The following is a 25,448-nucleotide window of genomic DNA, read 5'->3' as shown; positions in this document are numbered from 1 at the left end:
TTAGTTACACGAATTCAGATATAGAGCTTTAATAAGTTGTACTTACACACAATCTACTTGCAATCTTGAGTTTTAAGTAATATGCATTAATAAACAGTACTTTATGCATAAAATGTGATTTTTAAGAGTTTTTGTCAAATGCTTTATAATATAGTATAGATTACTTTTAAAGTTACCTTTTCTTTTTTACTTTAAACCTAACCATTATAAAAGAATAATGATATTATTGGGAATGTGATTTTTGAAGATTTAGGGGTGTTTGGGATTTTGCTTATTTGAAACAACTTATGTTTTTCTACAAGAGTACTTATAAATTTATTATAAATTAGATAGGTTAAACTTATTCAAAAACTCTTTATCACCGGTTTGACACCGGTGTAAGTTATTTATCCAAACATTTAAAAATGCATATTACCGGTGCAACACCAAAATAAAGTCAATAAATTATTTTTATAAGTAATACCGAACACCCCCTTAGAATAGTATTCCAAAAAACTTCAAGATTCTTCAATCTCTTGTCTTCTCAAAGTTTTTAAAGATGACATCACATTAAAATACTAGTAATGTCAGTCTTTTTTCAACTCTATCAATCATTTCCAAAAATTATCAAGTTATTGTCAACCACAATAAGAAAACAACGATTTGATAACATTTTAATCCTCATTTTGATTGACAGGAAAAAAAAAATGCTTATGTGCTCACTGAATGATGGTGTAAGAAAATTTCAGGATAGTCAAAAAATCTTTCATCAACACGACAAGATGCATACGAGAACATATTAAATGCAAATTACTTATTTTCTTTTATAATCATTACAAAGTTTGCATCCACATTATGAATTCCAAATTTCTAATCCATATCAATATATCAATGTTTGTATTAATTCATAAATAATTGACTTTTTAAACTGAAAATAAACCCTCAAAATAATTTAAAAGAATTTGGTAAATCTTTTGACTTTCTTCATATACACTTATAATTACATCCATGTCCTCTCCAAAAAAATTATACTTAAAAAACGACCGAATGAACATGGATTTTTGGGTTAATACGTGTAAAATACTGTATGCTTTCTATACACAACTCACATTTGTGCGCGCACACACACACACACACACCCATATATATATATATATGGTTGAGTTCACGTGAGACTAACGGTTTTTCGTGAAACTTGTAAGACCAATTTATGTTTATTGATCAACTTTATAAGCTAATGATCTAAAGTTGCACGATGACAATTTATGTGATTATTGAGAAGTCGCATGACAATTTTGTGATTATAAATGTTCAGATTGTAGATCTAATCCAAGAGTTAAGAATTGGTCTCACGAAAAACTTTTGGTCTCACATGATCCCAAGTCTCTCTATATATATATCAATTCAGATTTGACGACTTTATGATAAGAGAAAAATATCTTTAAATCGTGGATATATTTTTGTATTATATTAGAAATAATAAATAAATGATTAATTAATTAATAGTTGTTGAACCCAACCTAGCTAATGGCTCAAGAGGTCGCTCTTACTCTTGGCATCAGAATCGCCACAAACGAACTCCATGGGTGCGGCTTCATCATCCTCTATGCCACTGCATCTCGTGTGCCTCCACACCTGGCATTCATCGCACGGTACCATCCTCTCAACATCATCATCGCACCCACAATCCACCCTTGATTCTACCGCGTATCCATCTCCACCTTCGTACCTCAGCGTCGTACCCAAGTCCAGCCCACACCCTCTAACCCAAACCTGCGCCCCAGCCTCCACTGCGCAAGATAGCACCACCTCGTCCCGTATTCCTTTCAACCCGCCAATTTGACTCACTTCAAACCTGTCCATGATGCAGTATGTGTCCCTCAGTGCGCACTGCGCCACCTCCCTCAGCTGCCCAATTGTCATCCACGGTGTCACCATTACCAGCTCGCCAGGTGGCAGTGGACGAGTCAACTCGGTTTCCAACTCGTCAAAACTTGGTAGAATCCGGCAGGTTAATGTCATTAGCTGCTCATTTCCCAGCCCAACCTCCCATTCTTTCACGAAATACTTGCTGTTCAAGACGACTCGGCATGCTTGACTCACCGAGTTCCACCAGGGGTAACCCAGTAAAACGTTTCTATACAGAAACAAGACATCTCCATAAGCATCTCCCTCTTTTTCAAAGCCAAATTCTTCACAGTTTTGGTCTCGAATCTCGAATTCCATCAATCGGGTTAGTGGGTTTTTCATGCGAGTAACGATTTGCTTCCCGATAACCGAATTATCGATCGATTTCAGTACGAAATCGATCAAACCCGTGTCTCCAACGTACTTGCTAGCCATATTCCGCAAATCTTTACGCGACATTGCTCCATTTCTTCCGTTACTCAAAATCTTGTGTTCTTTCAGAATGTTTGCAATCACTTTAGCAGTCTTTTCGAGCCTCTGCTTAGGCCATCGTGGCTCCAATTTCCACAGCGATGATACAAATTTCACCGTCTTGGAATCCTCTGCCACCTCATGAATCTCAAACTCGACCAATTTGGTCAACGAGTTGACCATTCGACGAATAACATAATTTTCAAAACTCAAAACATTGATCGATTTTAGCACGAAATCAATCAAACCAGTATCTCCAACAAACTGTCGAGCGCTCTCCCTCAATTCATGCCTCGACATTGCATTGTTCTTCTGTTTCAGTAACTTGACGATCACTTCTAGCGAGTATTCAACTCTCCTCTGAGGCCATCTACAATCTGCATCCATGAGAGAAGTCAAGAATTCATTCAAACCCTTTGGATTTTGACTTTCTTCATCAGATGTAGAATGCTCGTACTTGGGGATTTTTCTTGATGGTGCTATAATTTGGGTCTCAATCTGGGCAGTTGGCTTAAATTCAAGCAAAAATCTCAGAAGCTCGTTCATGGAAGTTAATGGGGTTTCACTTAATTCGCGGTATTTACAGATAATTTGTTGAATTTTCCTTCCATGGCAAGTGCTTTTGAAGTCATTGATGATCATATCGAGGTCTAATTCGGCTAGAAATCGCACAGCTCCCCTGTATTTATCATCTGTTATATCAAAACTTCCATGCGCAAATTTATAACCCCAGTTCCCAAACCATGAATTCTCGAAAGCGACTCCATGAATTAACCTTAACTCCATTGATCTCTCCAATTTAACATCAGCAACTGATACTTTCCTGCACAACGTAAATTCATAACAAAATGTAGAATCAAATAATGCATTTTGAGTTTTTGTTAATTGATCAAATCGAATCATTATAATCTTCATAAGTAATATGATTTCTATTGAGCTCTTAAATTGAGATCAAAACATACCTTGTTTTAAGTGAACTGCAAATGCTGTCCCAGAGATTCATGACATCGGTTTGTGTGAGACAATTTGAAGAACCCAATTCTAATTTATTGATAGAAATTAGATGACCAAAACCATTGCAGTGAATTAATCCATGTAAGATATGTGTATCATCGAGCTCCAAACTGTTCTTCTGATCATGATCCTTTAATGGTTGTTTATCACCATACGGTGGAATCATAAAACGGTACCTTCTCTTACAAACAAAATGATGACCCCATCCTTCAAATTCATTCACAAAATCACAATTCAACAATCCCAATTTCGAGATATATAAGTTAAATACACACATACATATAGCGAGAGTGAACTGACCGACGGATTTGCAGTGACAGCAAAAGGGGGAAATGGAATGATCATTGATGAGTTCTTCGATGGTGTAAAGAGGGAAAACAGCACCGTTTGATTCGCAGAGAAGGAGAGTAGACCAGACATTGTTGGAAACGGTGGCAGTTAGTTTCTGTTGTTCAATCTGCTCACCATATTCATCAAGAAACGATCGGATGTTATCACGAAAGGGACCCGAAAGATCAATTACCGATTTCCCAAAACTCTTGAACTCGAAGATTCGTTGTTTTCTCTTTCTACTGATATTGTTCTTAATACAAGCTTCCAGCGTCGCCATGGGAGAGAAGAGAGAGATGAAGAACCGAAAATGGAGGAATAGAGGGTGTGGGGTGGAGTGGGGGGTTTGAATGGAAAAAGACGAATATGGACCTGTGAGGGCGGGAGAATGTGGAAGAGATGTAGGGGTAAAATGGTAAATTAGGACGTAACGAAATATTTTCAGTAGACTTGTGTGAGTATTTAGAGAACCGACTTTGTTGTGATAGGGCAGTGAGTACGTGTGTTGCTGTGGGTCCCAAAGTGTAAGTTTACTTTCACCCCCTGAAGTTTCTTTTCTTTACTATTTTTCCTCTTTGTTTTCCTTTTTTAACAATCTAGTCCTTGTGTTGTGTTGTGTTGTGTTGACTTTCTTACATCCTCGAATCCTTGTTACGGAATAAAGTGACTTTTCATCAACAAAGGGCTCGTTTATCGAAAATTTACCCATAAACATTTGTTGGTAAAATTTAACAATATCACTTGTATATTATATAAGAGTTTATTTGTAAAATTCAACATTATCACTTACTTACCGAGTAAGATTTTTTGTCAACAAAAACGGCATCGTATTCAACAATTTACTCGATAAATACGAAGAGTCGTCACCTTCACTTACCGGATAATACTTTTGGTCTTTGTCTCACTCTTACCGGGTAAGATTCTTAGTCCTTACCATATTCATCCGTGAAAGTATTGTAACTTGATAAGCACTTATCCATATAAACGTTTGGTATACGACCCTCTAAATATGTCTACCGTAGTATTTGATTTCTTATTCTATAGTAGTTTTTTTTTGGTAAGGGTGTCCGGGCCAAAGCCCGACTAATCCCCGGCAAATTTGGAGGCTAAACATGGCCCCACTTAAATGTCGCCAACACTCCTCTCCCAGGGCTCGAACTCGGGTTCATGACTATGTCATGCCCAAGCCTTTACCACTAGGCTGGAAGGTCATAAAATTATTGCGTGGTTATGAACTTAGTAAAATCGTTTCGGTTTATTGTTTTGAGTGTAGTCAAGTATTATAGTCCATAAAATACAATACCAGTAAATTAAATCAACTTTTGATTATATGACAGTTATAAAATTCATCGTGTTTGGTTTTTTCATATTTACCTTAAGTGTTTATGTATAACATTAACCTGTGAATTAAACCATTCAAAAAGTTGAGTTAGGGATGGTTTACCAAATTTTTTATTAAGTCATGTATGGCTTGTCTGTCTGAATAAATGAGTATTGTTGTTTACTTTTTTTATCTGAACTAACAGTCTGAATAACATAAATGACCGATTTACCCCTTAATATTAATTGTTTGAACATAAAAAAAATCATAAACAGGCCGAAGATGAAGTGTCTCATATGGGAAGGAGGCGATGTTTTAAATAAGGGGTAGATGTGTCATTTTTGTGGCTGAATGAGAACAACACACTATTTTTATATGTACGATTAAGCCATGTTCTATACAAATAAAGCATAAGTAAACAACTCAAATAAACTATACTCATAAACCAAATATACCAATAAGTCTAATTAACATTTTCTTAATAAATTGCTCTTTCTCATAATAAAAACACACGTAATTCTTTAATTGCAATATCACTCATCATCGTTTAGCAGGTCAGGTCAACGGTCGATCGAAATTGCCAGTTTTCTTCCGATTCCGAGTAACAAAGATTCCAAAATTTCAACTCGTCGGCAGACCCAAATTGGGCATCTGAGCTCTCGATCTTCTTCTCTCTGAAGGCTGAAGCTACATTTATTCCACTCAGAATCTTGATTCTTTAATGGCGGATGCAGCTGTGGAGTTCCTTTTGGGTAATCTGAAGCAGCTGCTAGTCTACAACGCCCATTTGATCTCAAGCGTCAAAGATCAAGTCGATTCCCTCTGCAACGACCTCCGTCTACTGGCAGCTTTCGTCAAGGACACCACCGAGAGCCGGAGCAAGCACGCCGTCGTCAAAGAACTCGTCAGACGAATCAGAATCGAAGTCTATAAAGCCGAAGACATCGTTGATATGTACGTCGTCCACGCTTCCGTCCAGAAATCACGAACCAGTCTCGAGAAAGCCTTCCACATCACAGATTATCCCCTGAAACTCCGAACCGTCGGTAAAGAGATCCATGATATACGTCGACGCGTGAAGGAGATCTACGATAATAAAATGTTCGGCTACGAAGCTTTAGGGCGGAGAGAGTCTGTTACCAGATCTCCTCCAGCTGTGGAGGAGGATAACGTTGTGGGTTTCGATAAAGAAGCTGAAAAAATGGTGGGGTGGCTCAAGGCGGAGATGGAGGAGCTGGATGTGATCTCCGTCGTGGGTATGGGCGGATTAGGGAAAACAACTCTTGTTAAGAAAGTTTATAACGATCCATCGATTCAATACGAGTTCTTCATTCGTTCTTGGGTTTATGTTTCCCAAGTTTACAGTCGAAGAGAAGTGTTTCTTAAAATCTTGCACGATGTTACTCGAGAAAACAAAGATACATCAGAATGGAGTGTGAACACCATAGCTGATGAGCTTCGTATCAAATTGCAAGATGGAAGATATCTAATTGTGTTGGATGATGTGTGGACTAAACAGGCATGGGATGATCTAAAAATGGTGTTCCCCAACACCAAAAATGGGAGTCGAATCTTGTTAACGAGTCGTAACAAGCATGTGGCACTGCACGCTAACACGAATCGACCGCCTTATCAGCTTCGGTTTCTAACACCTGATGAGAGTTGGGAGCTCCTTGGAAAGAAGGTTTTCCCTAGAGGAAGTCATCGCCCAAAAGAATTGGAGGATCTCGGGAAGCAAATTGCACGAAAATGCTATGGTTTACCGCTGGCGCTAGTCGTGATTGCCGGAATTCTTCGAAAGAAAGACAAGACGAGAAGTTGGTGGGAGAAAGTAGAGGAAAAGGTGAATACTTATGTAGCAATGGAGCCAGAGCAATGTATGGATGTGTTAGCATTGAGTTATAACCATTTACCGTACGATTTGAAGGCGTGTTTCCTGTATTTTGGTGTTTTTCCGGAGGATTTTGAGATACCCGTTAGGAAACTGATCCATATTTGGGTCGCTGAGGGGTTTATTCAGCGAATTGGAGACGCGAGCGCAGAAGAGATGGCGGAGGAGAACTTGCAGGATCTTGTGGACAGGAATCTGGTGTTGGTCGAAAAGAGGAGGGCGAATGGCGGGATCAAAACTTGTCGAATTCACGACATGCTGCACGATTTGTGCGTCAAACAAGCCGAAGAAGAGGATTTCTTCAAGGAGATCAAGGGTTTGGAACCTTCTTCTTATATAAAATCCGTGAGTCCAACTGTGTTTAGGCGTCTTTGTGTCCATACCCGAGTTTCCGATTACGTTTCCTCGAAGCCAGATTCTCCACACGTCCGATCTTTCCTGTGCTACGCCAAGGAAGAAACGGTTTTAGCTCCTGATCTCATAACCTACTTTCCTGGTTCGTTTCGATTGCTTCGAGTTTTGGATGTTCGGCCTATCAGTTTCCCTCGTTTCCCCAGCATCCAACTCGTTCATTTGAGGTACATTGCGTTGTTAGGCACGTTTAAGGTTCTCCCGGCAGCCATTTCAAACCTTTGGAACCTGCAAACGCTTATTGTAGAGACCACATTTCGTAACATTGAAGTTCAAGCAGATCTCTGGAAATTGTTGCAGTTAAGGCATGTTTATACTAGTGCAGCTAGCGATTTGCCAACTCCATCTTCGAAATCCCGAAAAGGTGTTAAAGACCCTTTGGTCAACGAAAACCTTAGGACCATGTCGAAAGTGTCACCAAACACTTGTACGGATGTGATCTTCGCTAGGACACCGAACCTGCAAAAACTTGGTGTTCGTGGGAACTTGATGTCGCTTATGGAAGAGAAAAAGGGTAGTTGTAAGTTCGATAACATTGCGAAATTGACTCACCTCGAGACGTTGAAACTGTTGAACGACACGTATCCAATTTCACCATTGGATGGTAAATTGCACGGCCTTCCGGGATGGTACAAGTTCCCGCCGAAACTAAAGAAACTGACGCTATCCGACACTATGCTGAATTGGGAACATATGTCTGTTCTTGGGAAGTTGCCGAGTCTTGAGGTTCTGAAACTCGGAGACAATGCTTTTGTTGGCGAATGTTGGGAGACTCCAGATGGGAGTTTCGTTCGACTACGCGTTCTTGAAATCGGGAAGACAGATTTGGCGATTTGGAAGGCTGCTGATGATCAGTTTCCGCAACTTCAACGGCTTAGTTTGAAGCACTGTGAACAGCTTGTGGAGGTGCCTTGGGGTCTTGGAGGCATAACAACACTTGAGGTTGTGGAGTTGAGTTGGACTTCTCATTCGGCTGTTGCTTCTGCCCACAGGATTCAAAAGAATTTCAAACTTGTCATCTTCCCTCCGGATCAAGAAACTCAAACTTGAGAGCTCTACTGGATGTCATCTAATGATCGTTCTTTGAGTTTCATCTTCTCTTCGTATAAGTAACAAGTAACAATGGTCATATGGTTCTAGGACATGTCGTTTGAGTTGGCATAACAATAAGATTATTACTGATGCATCTAAAACTTTTCATAATAATAAACGATTTTCAATATATGCAAATTAACCACCTATGAAAATACATTTGATGTTTCAGATTTTATCTCATTAACTATTCATCGAGGAATTACGTTTTACGTTTTATCTTAACTCAATGATTCTTTAAGAAGATTATAACTATCATGCAACGCACAGAACCCACAGCGGTATCAAATAATTGATCAAACTGGTTAACATTCAAGTAATTTGACATTAAACTTAGGAATCCAACAAAGAAACCTCTCTCAAACAATTACAACGGAATCTCAAGGTTGGAAAATATAAAAAATCTGAAGTTTTTAGCCATGCATGCCTAACTTGGAATCACAGATTGAAATGTGCAAGAAATTACCAAAAACAATGAAAAATTAATGGTTAATGCTCACCAATCTCCTTCTTGAGTTCCCTGCGTTTTTCTCTTAGGTTGCGTTTGGTTTGCGGGATTGGAATGGATTTGGGGGAATTTGGATTTGAAATCCATTCCAATCCTGTGTTTGGTTTGTAGGAATGGTAGGATTTCAAATCCAATGATTCATTTAAAATCCCGTGAACCATGGATTTCAAAATCCTTTGAAAATACATGGGATTTCAAAATCCCATCCCCGTGGGATTTCATCTTCTCCATCTTCTCGTCTCCATCTTCTCCCATCGATTGCTTCACCCATCGCTTCCCTCCCATACGCCTCCCGCTTCCTTCACCCATCGCTTCCCTCCCATCGATTGCTTCACCCACGCCTCCCGCTTCCTTCACCCATCGCTTCCCTCCCATCGCTTCCCTCCCATCGATTGCTTCACCCACGCCTCCCGCTTCCTTCCCGTCGCGTCCCTTGCGAAGCTGTGCCCTAGGTTTGCCTCCTCACCGGTGCTGTCTTCCTTCCCGTTGCGTCCCTTGCGAAGTTGTGCCCAAGGTTTGCCTCCTCGCCGGTGCTGTCTTCCTTCCTGTTTGCCGGCGTCTCCCATCACTCAGCAGGTAATCGATTAACCCCTTTTCTATAGCATTAGAAATGCTCGATTCTGGTCTGCTTGAATAGAAAATGCACAAGGGTTCTGCCCTAATTTCCTGTAATCAAATCCAAATCCTGCAAACCAAACACAGGAATGGATTTTAAATCCAATCCAATCCAAATCCCATGGAATCCAAATCCCTCAGAAATATTCCCGCAAACCAAACGCACCCTTAGTCGATCCCCTTTCAAAGATGAGACTGTCCCTCCAAACATTCTGACGGTTTAATCCGCACAACAAACAAATATCAACGTATCAAAATACATGATTTAATGGAAAACCAACCAAATAGTCCTTAGTCATCCATGGGGCCAATTTAACATCCTAGGCTCATTTATGAGCGTTTGGGCATGAATAACATCATTAGGGACTAAATTAGGTAAAATAAGTAAACTAAGGGGCCGTTTACCAAACGCTTATCCGGGTAAGCGTTTACCAAGTCACATTGCCTTACGAATCAACATTGCAAGGATCAAGAATTTTACCCAGTAAGAGCGAATGCAAGGACTGAGAGTCTTACCCGGTAAGTGACGGCGACGACTCTTACCACGGTCACTTACCAGGTTAATTGTTGCATACGATATTGTTTTGCTGGACCAATATCTTACCCGATAAGTAAATAATAGTTCTGAATTTTGCCAGTAAGCACTTACCCAGGTAAGTATTGGTAAACGTCCCCTAAATATCCTAGATCTTTTTTTCCCCACAAATCTACCCATGTGACTGCTCCCTGTCGAAAATCATAAAGTTATTGAAGGAGTTCATATGCTCCCAAATTGTGAAATATGCGATTTTAAATATTTGCAGGCATGTTTATGCTTGTTTTCTATGGGTATTGAATTTCAGCTCAAGTTTAGCCAACTTCACAAACCAATTAACATAACTTTCATGATTTGAAAATCAAATCAGCTTGTTTGGAGCCTCATCTCCACTTACCAACCTGATTTGAGAAGATTTTAGCATTAATGCAACCACATGTCAAAAGCTTACTAACCTGGGAATGCTAGAAATGTGACACCAGAACCATTGTTGGTTCCTTGGACTTTCAAAAAAGAGTTCCCTTGGCTCTCTTGCTCTTTCTGGATATTTTGTGCGGAGACCCATGTGGATCTACTGCACCCTCGTACCTCGATCACGTCTAGTGTCAAAATATTCCCTACATCTGATGGGATGCTGTTGAGTTTTGAACAATGATAAATCACCAAACGTTGTAAACCTGGGAAGTTATCTCTTGAACACACCCATTGCCTCAAGTCCAGGTCATGCAGTTTCAATACCTTGAGCGGCCGAAACTCTGCATCACTTGTCTCCCACTTTTCTCCAACGAATGCATTGAATTTCAATTTTAGCACCTCCAGATTAGGTAGCAAGGAGAAGGTCCACATCTCTTCCCAATCCATGCAAGTATTAGACAACGTCAGTTTCTTAAGGTTTTCAGGGAACATAATAGGATTGCAGGATCTCGTTGGTTCAGGGTAGGGATTTGTATTTAATAACTTCAATTTTTGAAGGTGTTGCAAAGAGCGTAAATTTGGAAACTCTAGATCACCTAGCTTTGACATTAACGGTCCACAAAACCCAAGCTTCCTAAGATTGGGAGTCCTTGAAAATATATTGTTGCAAGATTGAGGACTTACTTGGGACAAGGTTAGCAGGCTAGCCAGCCCACTGGGACAACCATCATTCTCTGTGTTTTGTACAAAACAAGGCTCCTCCATAACATTTTCCCCTGATTTGATAGAAAGGTGCCTTAGATTTACCATGTTCCATATTGTTTTTGGTACAACAATATTCTTCCTCGATAATATTATCAGCATTTGTAGGTTGACAAGGTTTGAGATTGATGCTCGGGGACTTCCGTCATGAGCTTGAATGGCCAAGTATCTCAGATTATCAAGTTGTATTACATCACAAGGAAATAAGGAGATAGGGATAGACTCCAAATCTAGAATCTTAAGGGATTTGTATGTTTCACTAAGAACTGATCCACCCTTTTGAAGAACTTTGCCCATCTCAAATGGATAGCACAAACCATAGGGGTTGGTTAATGCAGGACGAGGATTTAATGACATTCCATGTAGCATATTTGTGACAGTACTTGAAGATGCCTGGACAGGAACATATCTGTAAATTTGTGGAGAAAAATTCTCTTCCTCGGCTTTTCTCAAGCATAAATCCCGCAACAAGTCATGGATGCGGCAAGCTTTAATTTGGCCATCAGCGCTTTTTTTGGCAATCATTAACAGACTTCTCTTGATTAAATCCATCAAGAAGTCCTTTGCAACATCCTCCAAGATTCTGTTTTCAGTTTGATGTATGAATCCTTGAGCAACCCATAGCCAAATCAACTTTGTTGCCGGAATGTCATAGTCCTCGGGAAATACACCAAGAAAGAGAAAACAAGTTCTTACGTGAGGAGGCAAATGGTCATAGCTTAAAGCCAGTGTGTCCATATATTGGCTTGGATCACGAACCATGTAGGAATGTAGACTCCCAGAAATTTCCGACCACCATCTATATGACAATTGAGTTTTCACAAGACCTGCAACTATAACGATTGCAAGAGGCAAACCTTTACATCTTTTTGCAATCATTCTTCCAATTCTCGTCAAATGAGGAGGGCATATTCCCATTCTAAATACCTTCTTCTGAAATATGTCCCAACTTTCATCTGCAGTACGAAGACGCAAAATATGAGCCGGTCTTGCTGCCTGTACATGTAAACTCACGTCTATGTCCCGGCTAGTAAACAGAACTCGGCTTCCAATTTTGTCATCTGGAAAATAAAATCTGAGATCAGTCCATGCCATATCATCCCAGATATCATCCAAGACCACCAAATATTTATGACCCTTTAAAAGTCTGTGCAGCTTCTCCCCCAACTGTTCATCACTCATTTTATTAATCTCATCTGTAAGATCACTGATAAAAGAGCTTAATATGCTGACTAACAAATCCCTCTTCAGATATACTTCAGAAACACAAGTCCATGCTCGAAAGTCGAATACATACTCAATTAATGGATCCCTGTATAGTTTTCTAGCCAAAGTTGTCTTACCAAGCCCCGCCATACCTGTGATTGAGATAACCTGTAATTGCTTTGCTGAAGTTCCAGTAAGTTGATCAAGTATTGTTTCTACTTCATCATCAAAACCCACAACAGGTTCTTCTCCTATGTGTGATCCATGTCTGATGTTACAGAGTTCTTCAATAACCTCTACAATCTCATTGATCATTGAATTTTGAGAGCCATACAAATTTTGGACGCGAGCCATCTCTTCCAAGCTTTTAACTAAGCTTTGTACTTCCTCATTTTCATACCCTAGCATCATCTTTTTTACGTGATTGATGAGACCATTTAAATGTCTTTCTATCACTGGTATCCCTTGTAGTCCTACCAAACTTAACTGATTGCCCATCATTGCACCATTCATGTCACTGAACAACTGCTTTAAGAGAAGAGTAAGAGCATCATCCATGGTTCTTCCCTGGTAGTGAACTGGATTCACAGCAAACGTACTATTTTCTCCAACTCTGTCACATTCCAGAGAACAAGCATTCCAAGTTGATTAATCTGGCTGGTCGTCAACACAACAGCATGTGGTTAGTGTTCAAACTACTTATAAATACATAAAATCCCATTTTCTGATGCTAACAGTAAAAGGACAAGGAGGCTAATAATCAATACATTCCATCCTTAACGTCAAATAAGTTTATAGATTCCTGTAAATCCTTTCACGTCTTTAACATCAAATAAATTTTATAATTACAATCTGTAAGGAGGAAAGCTATGGTTCTCTAACATTTTTCATGCTGTTTGCAAAGGGTTGTTTTCATAATTCAAGCCCACATTCATACAAATGAGTAACCATACACATTCTCTTGTGAACCCAATCACATAAAATAGACCGATCATTTCACTAAAATCACCAACACAAACTTCTTAGTTACAGATTTACCAGAAACATAAATAACGACTCGGTACCACATTCATCAATCTTTGGTCTTCATGTAGTCAAACTTCATACTGATTAGAAGAATTACTAAAACAACCGCAAATTTGTCTTGTAAAAAGCTAATCTTAATCTGTTAAAACCTTATAAATTAGAAAAATATTGGGGTTGCCAGTAACAACCATTCTGGCCCAGCTTATGTGTGGATGGTAAAATCAAACAGACAAAGTACAATACGCACTACCATTATCAGACCGATTAAGCTAGATGCCTAGATCAGCATATAAAGTAAGCACACAGAACCATGTTCGAGTTGAAATGCTAGGTCAGGCTCGAACTCAAATAGCTTGACCACTTCCTAATGCAAGCTCGAACTCGAAACATTCATCACAATTCACAACTTACAACCATCTAAAGCTCGTTACAATTTACATGTCTAAAGCTCGTTACAATTATTGGAGTCAAGTACAAACTGCAGTTATTGGATGAATGCTAGAGTTGGTTACGGCCCTGTAAATACCTATACAAATTTGGTTGAAATCCTAACAGTTGCAGTAGAATGATCGATAGAACTCACCGCAGATGATGATCCGAACGCAAATTGACCTTTGAGCTTGAGCGAGTTGACTGATTTTCATCAATGTGGACGAAGAGGATCGCTATCTTTCTCTTGTATTTAATATTCGTGTGAAGTACAAAACTGGTCCTTGGATTATTTCTCAACATACATATTTGGTCCCTTAACAAATTATCTTTAGTATCTAACACTAGAAAATGTTAATTGTTATCTTCAATATTCACTTTCCAAAAATGGTGGCCAAAAAGTCTTAATAACGAATTTGGATAAATTATATATGGTACACTTTTTATAATCATGTTATAAAATTAATAAATACTTTCTTATAATGAAAAATAAATTTAACACTTCGCTTTTCGAAAGGTGGTTTTTCGACGCTCACCATTCACTAAGTCCCAATATTAAAAGTAAATTATATTTTTGGTCCTCCGGATGACACCAATCAACAAGTTTTGTCCTTGAACTTCATTCATTATTTCGGTGTGTACCGGTGGTTACTACTTTGTTACGTTTTTTTTTTGTCCCAATGGTTTCTTGTCGTTGGTTTCGGTCAACTAAGGGGCCGTTTACCAAACACTTATTTGAGTAAGCGCTTATCAAGTCATATTATCTTACCGGATGAATATAGCAAGGACCAAGAATCTTACCCGGTAAGAGCGAGATAAGGAACAAAAGTTTTACCCGCTAAGCGAAGGCGACGACTCTTACCACGGTAAGAGCTTATCGGGTAAATTATTGCAAACGTGTCGTTTTGCTGGACTAAAATCTTACCTGGTAAGTAAATAATAGTGTTGAATTTTACCGGTAAGCACTTATCGGGTAAGTTTTTTATAAACGACCCCTAAGCCTGTTAACTTAAGTGTATTTTGATCATTTTATCATTTTCTATTATCATAAGAGTGAATTGCGTTTTTCAATCCTTGTGGTTAGTTAAAAATTACGGTTTTCATTGTTATGATTTATAATTTATTGTTCTTTCGGTCCTTGTGGGTTTTATTTTGGAATTAAGAGCTTGCTTTTGGATTTGGGTTTGACATTAAAGTTTGTTTTCAGGTCCACCGCTAGCCTCAGGCTAAAAAATGTCCCCTCACATTGGTATCTTTAGAGGCAGGTTCCTTGCAGGACTGATTAAAGTTGTTGGTTTTTAACATAAATATATAGTTGAAAAAAAAGGTTTTCAAGTGGTCTACATATGCTGAAAATGCTGTCATTTATGGTACAAACCATATCCAATCACAACCAAAGTCACTTTTAAATAACTTCTATCATCACAACAATCATATTCTTTTTTTTTTTTTTTTTGAAAGGCAAAAAGGAAGGATAAGAGAGCTTCGACATGGCCATCACCCTCACCAAGCTAACCACAACAATCATATTCCTTATTCATTCAAAGTTGAAAACAAATATGGACAAATATGAAGTCAACAAAGAGCTACAAACACCACATATATACTGTGGAGCAAGTTTTTTGAAAGATGTAATGCTAAGGTATAAATACTATATTTGCTCTAATTATGTTCTAAAATGTGTAAAACCAACATGATATAATTACTTAACATATCTGAAGGCTCGACTCTTGAGATTTGGTTAAGACCAACTTAATCAGAAATCCAAATCATACTAACCTGGCTGATCTATTTTTGCTGGTCTGTATGGACTTTCAAGAAACAATTCCCTTCCCTCTCTTGTTCTTTCCGGATATTCTGTGCAGAGACCCGTGCAGACCTGCTACAGCCCCGTACCTCAATCACATCCAGTGTCAAAATCTTCCCTATATCTGATGGGATAATCTCCAGTTTTAAGCAATGACGAACCACCAAATGTTGTAGACCTGGGAAGTTATCCCTCCAGCATACCCATTGCCTTAGATCCAAGCCGTGCAATTTCAATATCTTGAGTCGCTGAAACGTTGCATCACCTGTGTCCCACTTTTCTCCAATGCAGGCATGAAATTTTAATTTTAGAACCTCCAGGTTCGGTAGCCAAGCGAAGATCCACATCTCTTCCCAATCCATGCCAGTATTAGATAACGTTAATTTCCTAAGATTTTCAGGAAACATAAGAGGATTGCAAGACCTTGTTACTTCAGGGGAGGGAATTGTATTTAGCAACTTTAATTTTTGAAGGTGCTCCAAAGAACGTATATATGGAAATTCCAGATCACCTTAAAACCCAAGCTTTCTGAGATTGGGAGTCATCGAAGATATATTGTGGCAAGATTGAGGGCTTATTTGGGACAAGGTTTGCAGGCAAGACAACACATTTGGACAACCATCCTTATCTGTTACTTGTACAAAACAAGGTTCCTCCACAAGATTTTCCCCTGATTTGATGCATATGTGCCTTAGATTTATCATATTCCATATGGTTTTTGGTACAACTATATTCTTCCTTGATGATATTATCAGCATTTGCAGGTTGACAAGGTTTGATATTGATGGTTGGGGACTTCCATCACGAGCTTGAATGGCCAAGTATCTCAGATTATCAAGCTCTATTACATCACAAGGAAATGAAGAGATAGGGACAGACTCCACATCTAGAATCCTAAGGGATTTGTACGTTTCACTAAGAACTAATCCACCCTCTTGAAGTACTTTGCCCAACTCAAATGGATAGCAAAAACCAGAGTGGGTGTTTAATGCAGGAGGTGTACTTGAAGATGCCGGAACATGAGCATACCTGTAAAAATGTGGAGAAAAATTCTCTTCCTCTGCTTTTCTCAAGCATAAATCCCGCAACAAGTCATGGATACGGCATGCGTTGATTTGGCCATCAACCCCTTTTTTGGCAGTCATTAACAGACTTCTCTTGATTAAATCCATCATGAAATCCTCTGCAACATCCTCCAAGGTTCTGTTTCCAGTTTCATGTATAAATCCTTGAGCAATCCATAGCCAGATCAACTTTCTCACAGGAATGTCGTAGTCCTCAGGAAATACACCAAGAAAGAGAAAACAGATCCGCAGGTGAGAAGGCAAATGGTTGTAGCTTAAAGCCATTGTGTCCATGTATTGGCTTGGATCACGAGCCATAAGCGAATGTAGACTCCCAGCAATTTCTGACCACCATGTATATGACAATTGTTTTTTCGCGAGACCAGCAGTTATAATGATTGCAAGAGGCAAGCCTTCACATTTTCTTGCTATCACCCTTCCAAGTTCCTCCAAAAAATGAGGGCATATTCCGAATCTAAATACTTTCATCTGAAATATGTCCCAACTTTCACCTTCAGTACGAAGACGCAAATCATGAACAGGTCCAGCAGACCCTAAATGTAAACTCAGGTCTACATGTCGGCTCGTAAATAGAATCCGGCTTCCAGTTTGGTCATCTGGAAAATAGATTTGAAGGTCATTCAAGGCCTTACAATCCCAAACATCATCCAAGACCACCAAATATTGGCGTCCTTTCAAAAATCTGTATAGCTTTTCCCCCAACTGTTCGTCGCTCATTTTATAGATCTCCTCGGTAAGATCATTGATAAAAGAGCTTAATATGCTGAGTAACAAGTCCCTCTTCAGATATTTCTGAGAAATACAAGTTAATGCTCGAAATTCGAAGAAATACTCGACTAACGGATCCCTGTATAGTTTTCTAGCCAAAGTCGTCTTCCCAAGCCCAGCCGTTCCAGTGATTGCGATAACTTGCAACTGCTTTGTAGAAGTTCCAGTAAGTTGATTAAGCAGTATTTCTACTTCATCATCAAAGCCCACAACAATTTCTTCTGCCTCCATGGTTGAGCCGAATCTGATGTTATAGAGTTTTTCACAAGCCTCTAACAATGCGTCAATTCCTGATGGTGAAATCCCCATCAAAGCAACAATGCGATCCATCTGCAGTCGGATTTCTTCAAACAAACCTTGCACTTCCTTGTTTTCATATCCTAACATCATCTTTCTGAGGTGATTCATGAGAACATCAAAAGATGCATCTACATCTGTTCTGTCATCTCGTGCTTCAACAGAGGGCTTTATATAGCGTAGCTGGTTGATGTGGACAAGTAACTGCTTTAAGAGAAGAGAAAGAGCCTCGGCCATGGTGCAGATCTCTAGATTTAATAAGTATATCAGATTCTGTGGGATACACCAATTGTAGCTTAGGACATTGGTAGTCAACTGGATTGGCACTCTTTCTTAGACTTTGTTAAGGTCCACTGAACAAGCATTCCAAGTTGATTGATCTGAGGGATGACCTGTGATTTCCAAAGAAGAGATTTTTCAAACAACTTATAGCAATTCCTGCTTTTTGATACTGTAATCAAATGTCAAGGAAGCTAATGGGGTTATGTCTTCATCATAAATTGTTCTTCTCTTGCAAAAAGAACACTATGTTATCCTCTGAAAACATAATTTTAAGGCCTTGGTTAATTCAAGGTGAGGCAAATCTTATAAATGATAACTAGAACAAGAACAAGAACAAATTGCATGTATTCCTAAAAAGCAAATATATACACCACATAACACACAGATAAAAAGCAGAACAGAAGAGTGGACGCATAAAAGGAATTTTGGGGAACCAAATTGTCGTTCTCCTCAAATCATACCATGATAACCCTTGTTATGATATTTTGTTTTGATGTTAGGAGCTAACAGTCTAATGCAAAATCTTATTAGATAATGTTCCAATGTCTCCTTTGTGTAGGATCTTTAACAATGATATTAACACCACTGGTTATCACACTTTTTAGAAGTCTATGACACCATTCCAAGTATCTGAACTGAAACTAAAACCAATTTATCAGAGCTTATTACAGGTTTCCTAGAAAATGGCAATATTTGATCATATAATAGCTAATCTTAATGCTTAAATTGCATGATATTAGGGTTCGAGTCGATACAATCAGCATCACTGAGGTCGGCCGAAATTATGGATGGTAAATACAAGATATGAAGACCTCTACTGTTACCAAAACGATTGAATTAGATGAGCATATGCAAAGTTGCTTGAACCCTAACATTTGCAGTAGTAAGTTCGATTGGAAGTAGAAGAAGAACTCACCGCAGATGAAGATGATGATGATGGTGGTTGTCGCAAGAAACTACAACCATTCACTTCAACCGATACAAAACATGAAAAGAAGAGGATACATAAACTGTAATAACCCTTACAATTATATTTGTCTTGATGTTAGGAGCAGTGTCTAATGCAAAATCTTACTATATAATGTTCCAATGTTTCATTTGTGTAGGATCTTTAGTAATGATGTTAATCCCATTTACGAAACCAATGGTTTCGAGATCCACTCGGTCAACTCGACTCGACTAGGCTCGGTTCGAACTCGAGCTCGTCCGACAAATTAACGAGTCGAGTCAAGCTACTTAATACTCGACTCGAAGAGCTCGTGAAATACTCGATTATTTTATATATAATTAGTTTTAAAATATAATCAGTTTTCATGATAAAATTTATAAAATATAAAAAATATAAGTCTTATATTTTTAGATATTTAAATAAAATTATGTATTTTTTTTAATTATAAAAATTAATTAATTAATTTTTATTAAAATCACAATTAAAAAGACGAAAAAGTACAAAAAAAAATTAGTGAAATTGTCACACATTGAAAAAAAGATAGGTAAAAAAAGGGAGAAAATATGTTATAAAAAGAAAGAGAGAGATAATAAAAATTTTAACTTTGTCTTTTTGATGATAAGATTTGAAGTTAGTCTCTTTAGTTTTATAAAAACTAAAAGAATATCTAAAAGTTTTAAAATTTATAAGAGAAAAACTCTAAAATTTCATAAATTTCAATAGGTAAGCTTGGTTCGAACTTGATTGGAGTTCGAGTTTGAACTTGATTTGAGTTGCAGTTCAAGCTTGATTTGATTCGAGTTCGAGCTTGATTCGAGTTCGAGCTTGAGAAATAGTTATCGAGTTCGAGTCGAGCTTGATTCGAGTTCGAGCTTGAGAAATAGTTATCGAGTTCGAGTCGAGCTTTGATTTTTACTACTCGCGAGTTTTCGAGTCGAGTTCGAGCTTGAAAATTGGGTTTCGAGTTCAAGTCGAGTATATTGATATTCGAGCTCGACTCGCATTATTTACCCCCTAGTTTCGTGGGAGGGGGTTGAAGGAGGGTGATTTAACAGAGCAACGGTTAATGGAGTTAGGAGGGATGACAAAATACAACCTATGAAGTACAATAGAATAAGCCTCTACTATTAATTATTATCAGAAGGATTGAAGCAGATGAGCATAATATATAATATAAATATATAATAAATAAGTAATGCGATTTAAAGATAGAAGATGGTAGATGCGGATTTAAAAGGCAATCATAGTTCACAAAAAAAATCTAGATTTATAACATAATTTAACACTTTTATTTTCTTAAAAACTTCCAACCAAATTAAAAAAATAAATAATAATAAATTATTATTTCGATCTTAATTAAAATTAAAGTATATTCATAAACAAATTTATAAAAATAAATAATGTCAAATTAAAGAATATATTATTTTAGATTAATTTTTATGAGTCGATAAAAGATGATTAAATAAATGAATAATTTAAAGTTCAAAACGGAAATAAAATAAAAAAGTTAGAGAGATGAAATAAATTGAATAATCTATACCGTACTAGAAGGGTATTTGTACAATGTAGCGAGATAAATCTCGATTTTAGTGTTTAGTTTTTATTATTTGTCTCTATCGATTTTATATGGTTTTAAGAAAGCAATAATGTTTATTTTTTAATAAAATATAAATTTAATAGTTCTCGTTTTGTTTTAACTTTTTTAATTCAATTTATTTTAGATTTAATAACAAAGTAATTTATTTTTGGTTTAATAATATAATTTTTTATAAAGATAATAATTTAAGCATTCTGTTAGATATCAATAATTATCATAATTATATTTTAGATTTTCTATTTTTAAAATGGATATTTATCTTGTATTTGATTATGTTTATCTGCAGTTAGTTACTCGAATTTAAAAATAGAGTTTTAATAAGTTATACTTACATAAATTTACTTGTAATCTTGAATTTTAAGTAATATGTATCAATAAACAGTACTTCATGAATAAAAATGATTTTTAAGAGTTTTTATCAAATGCTTTATAATATAGTATAGATTATAAAGTATCTGATAAAAATTCTTAAAAACCATTTTTTATGCATGAAGTATTGTTTCATATTACATAAAATTCAAGATTACAAGTAAATTGTGCATATGTATAACTTATTAAAACATCATGCTTGAATTCGTGTAACTAACTGTAGATAAACATAATCAAATAAAGGATAAACATTTCATTTTAAATATAAAAAATCTAAAATATAATTACAATAATCATTAAATTCTAATAAAATACTTAATTATTATCTTTATAAAAAATTATATTATTAAACCAAAAATAAAAAAATATAACATAAATAAATACAGAAAAAAAAAAAAGAAATTTTAAATAGATAGTTTTGTACTAATATCAATATTTTTTTCATTGTTTATGATATTTTCATATTTATATTTTATTCAAAACTTAAGACTTTACCGTTTTCTCAAAATCACATAAAACCGTATCATAACATCGATTGAGACAAAAAAAAAACTAAAAATTAAAATCGAGATGTATCTCGTTACATTGTATGAATATTCTTTAAGTAAATAGAAAAAAGATAACAAATTTAACTAAATTTAAAAACAAAATTAAAAAAACACTGGCCGTATTGTAGCATTTTAACATTAAATAAAATATTAAAAAAAAAGATAATGTATATAATCAGTGCCAATAACCTAGATTACTATATTCCAAATTATATATGGAAACAAAATAAATTCCATATTAAATTAGGATTTTTAAGAGCTATAATTTAGTGGAAATCACATTTGACTCTTGGGGTAAAAGTACTAATTCATCTTCAAGAACACAACCTTGTTCTATACGTCAACAACTTCATCATACTCCTATGCCTACATCCATGTCGTCTTCATATGGGATTATAATCCCAGATTTATGCCATTTCATCATCGTCAATGCACAACCAGGTGAAGATCTGGATGAACTAATCATCATCAATTCGTCTCCAACAACCGATCATCAAGCATCCACCATCCATGACTACAATCACATCCGATCCATGTTGTTTGACAATGGACCTGCTTATACAACTCTTCAGATGGAATTCACAACGAATATTCACGGATCGGTAGCCACTGCTAGGTTCTTGGACGACGAAGACGAAGATCATGAAGCATCTATGACGATCGCGAGATTTATAATACACCACCAGTCTCTTTACGGCGCCGATGGCATATCAGAGGAAAAGAGTCCAGTTGAGATCGTTGGAATCGGGAAAGAGGAAGCAGGAGGTGAGATCTGTGTGATTTGCCAGAAAGCATATGAAGAATATGAGATGATGGGAAGATTATTGGAGTGCAGACATGGGTATCATGTAGAATGTATTAACAGATGGTTGCTACACAAGAACGTCTGTCCAATTTGCAGGGCTACAGTTTCTTGGTTGTAGCTTTGAATTAGGGTTCGTTTTGTGGTATTATTTTGGTTGCTTAATGCAAACACAGATTAGATATTGTTGATGCACTTTATTTAAGCTGCTTAATTGTAATATAAATATCTAATTAATGGTACCAAAAATATCGATTAGGGGTTCGGTTTTAACAGGTTTTGGCATGCATGCGTCTACTAGCGTTCAAAGTGTCGAGATTTGTTAGAGCATCTCCGAACTTCGGTCATCAACTGCTGTCATATCAGTTTTCTCTTTTTGTCATATCTGATTTATTTATCTCATACACATTTTATATACTTTATACCTACAATTATGAATCGTGGGAGAAGCGTTAAGAAGACATCTAAACCCTTCATCAATTTTAATCTCATGTCTACCTATGAATTGTATTTTAGAAGGGATTGATTTGTTGCATCTTATTAATGTTGACATTCAATTAAGATTAATTCAAGGGTGGAGATCTCTTTTTACACTGGAATATCATATATGAACATTATATAACACATGTGATGTTTATCATCTTTTTGGCCCCTAACTGGTTTGTCCTTTGTAATTTTTGGATTTTATTATTTTTCTTTCCACCTATTATATATTAAATTATTAATATCAATTATATATAAAAATATGTTTTTAAATAATACTAGAAGGGCATTCGTGCAATGCAGCGAGATACATCTCGATTTTAATGTTCTATTTTATTCTTTATCGCTGTCGATTTTATAATACGATTTTATGTGTTTTTAAGAAAACAATAATGATTTTATTTTTGAATAAAATATAAATTTGAATATACCATAAAAATTTGAAAAAAAAATATACCAATGTTAATATCAAATCAACTATTTAAAAGTTTTTTTTTTAATGTAGTTTCTCTAATTTTTTTAATTATAATTTAAATTAGATTTAATAATGAAATAATTTATTTTTAGTTTAATAATATAACATTTTTATAATATTAATAATTAAGTCTTCTATTAGAATTCAATAATTATCTTAATTATATTTTATATATTTTATTTTAAAATAAGATATTTATCTTATATTTGATTATGTTTATCTACAGTTAGTTACACGAATTTAGATATAAAGTTTTAATAAGTTGTACTTAGGCACACTCTACTTGTAATCGTGAGTTTTAAGTAACATGCATTAATAAACAGTACTTTATGTATAAAAAGTGGATTTTAAGAGTTTTTGTCAAATGCTTTATAATATAGTATAGATAAAGAGTTAATGTTTAAGTTATGTTACTAAGCTAAAGGTTTTTCTTATTAGTTTATAATAATCCAAAAACATAATAAATAAAATTGAATGTATAGGACGTTATTAATTTGCAATCATCTTAGTAGATTATCTTATAAGACATAATTTATAGGATTAAAATATAAAACGTCATATTTAAAGGTGTTGTAATAAGTTTAAAATACGCTTTTGAAACGTCCTGTCAAGTTTTTTAGAACACTTTTAACACAAAACGTCACATTGAGAATTTTATACGACACTTTTTTAGTGTCCTATAAACTCGTCTTTTTATATGACACTTGTTTTTATATGATATTTTTTCAAATAGTGTCATATAAAATTTCTAATGCAACGAATTGTATTAAAAGTGTCTCTTGTTAAGACGTTCAAAAATATTTTATAAACTTATTACAACGTCTTTAGATAAGACGTTTTAATTTTTGTTTCTATAAATTAAGTCTTGTAAATAGGGCTGACAATGGATAATGGTAAACTCGTAACCCGTTTTCGGCATGGGGGATAAGAGTACAGTTCATTAGGATAATCAAATGAGAAACAATATAAAGCAACTACAATAAATAGAGTACATCAATAATTTGATTTTTTTTCATACAAAAGTGTGATTCTAATCGATAAATCCGAGTGTGGAATGTTATTTCCTTAATTTTTAATCAGATCAACACTAATATAATACATCAATACTTTGATTCTCACCAATTTTGTTGATGCATAAGGAGCCGTTTACCAAACACTTACTCGATAAGCGCTTACCGGTAAAATTTAACGTTATCATTTACCTACTGGATAAGATTTTAATCCACCAAATCGACATCATATGCAACAATTTATCCAGTAAGCGCTTACCGAGGTAAGAGTCGTCGTCTTCACTTATCGGGTAAGACTTTTGGTCATTTTCTTGCTCTTACCAGGTAAGATAATGTGACTTAGTAAGCGCTTACCCAGGTAAGACTTTGGTAATTCAAATATTTACTTACTGAATTGAATCCGATATTTATCAAGTTATGTCAAAATTATAAATAAATACATTTAAAAATTATGTCGACCCTTTCACAATATATACCAAAAAAAACATGCACATCCCATTAATAAAAAATAATATACCAAAAATTCTATCATAAAATCAGATATATCATTTGTTATTATAAGATAATGTCTAATCTTCAAGTGGATATTCAATATAATAAGCCTCTTTATTTTATCTTGGTTTTTAATTCAAATATTTCCAACATTAAAAGAAGCGATTTTTCACATCTTTACCTTTTTAAGATTAAAGTTTAATATCTAACGGTCGTTAACTTTTTTATTAAGTCCAGTTAAACGAGATGTATTTTATTTTAATTATTTTCACTATATTTTTAATTTTTAAAAATATAATGTGTTTTACTATTCTAACATAATAAAAATAGTGAAAAATGACTAAAATAAATCTGATTAAAATTGTACTTAATGGAAAAAGTTAACGACCGTAACCTGAGAGACCGAATCTAAGTTTTGATATGACTAGAAGAGTAATTGCGCAATGCAGCGAGACACATATCGATTTTAATCTTCTATTTTATTATTTGTCTCTGTCGATGTTATAATACGATTTTATGTGTTTTTAAAAAAGCAATAATGATTTTATTTTTAAATAAAATATAAATTTGAA

The 25,448-nt window shown here is 35.8% G+C and overlaps 4 protein-coding genes across 4 annotated transcripts; 1 reads left to right on the top strand and 3 right to left on the bottom strand.

The window, feature by feature from the left end:
- Positions 1-1,503: 1,503 nt before the first annotated feature.
- On the bottom strand, positions 1,504-3,982 carry LOC112501710 (PHD finger protein At2g01810-like). The gene is made up of 3 exons (XM_025105414.1): positions 3,673-3,982; positions 3,321-3,579; positions 1,504-3,181 (listed from the first exon to the last, which is right to left on the bottom strand). Exons 1-3 carry the CDS (start codon positions 3,980-3,982, stop codon positions 1,504-1,506), a joined length of 2,247 nt encoding a protein of 748 aa, XP_024961182.1.
- Positions 3,983-5,731: 1,749 nt separating this feature from the next.
- LOC112501688 (disease resistance protein RPP13-like) lies at positions 5,732-8,572 on the top strand. The gene has a single exon (XM_025105384.1). It carries the CDS (start codon positions 5,745-5,747, stop codon positions 8,373-8,375), a length of 2,631 nt encoding a protein of 876 aa, XP_024961152.1. The 5' UTR covers positions 5,732-5,744; the 3' UTR covers positions 8,376-8,572.
- An 815-nt stretch (positions 8,573-9,387) lies between these two features.
- Positions 9,388-16,081, bottom strand: LOC112501708 (putative late blight resistance protein homolog R1A-10). The gene is made up of 4 exons (XM_025105413.1): positions 15,792-16,081; positions 10,531-13,070; positions 10,190-10,266; positions 9,388-9,591 (listed from the first exon to the last, which is right to left on the bottom strand). The coding sequence occupies exons 1-4, from the start codon at positions 16,079-16,081 to the stop codon at positions 9,388-9,390; spliced, it is 3,111 nt and encodes a 1,036-aa protein (XP_024961181.1).
- Positions 16,082-16,231: 150 nt separating this feature from the next.
- Positions 16,232-19,146, bottom strand: LOC112501707 (putative late blight resistance protein homolog R1A-10). Its single transcript, XM_025105412.1, has 2 exons — positions 19,068-19,146; positions 16,232-18,261 (listed from the first exon to the last, which is right to left on the bottom strand). The coding sequence occupies exon 2, from the start codon at positions 18,104-18,106 to the stop codon at positions 16,232-16,234; it is 1,875 nt and encodes a 624-aa protein (XP_024961180.1). The 5' UTR covers positions 18,107-18,261; positions 19,068-19,146.
- Positions 19,147-25,448: the final 6,302 nt, after the last annotated feature.

The sequence above is a fragment of the Cynara cardunculus genome, unplaced genomic scaffold (genome assembly GCF_001531365.2).
Source record: "Cynara cardunculus var. scolymus isolate 2C unplaced genomic scaffold, CcrdV1 Un_Scaffold_483, whole genome shotgun sequence".
NCBI lineage: Eukaryota > Viridiplantae > Streptophyta > Magnoliopsida > Asterales > Asteraceae > Cynara > Cynara cardunculus.
The sequence above is the reverse complement of the archived record's forward strand: the minus strand, read 5'-3'. Positions and strand labels throughout refer to the sequence as shown.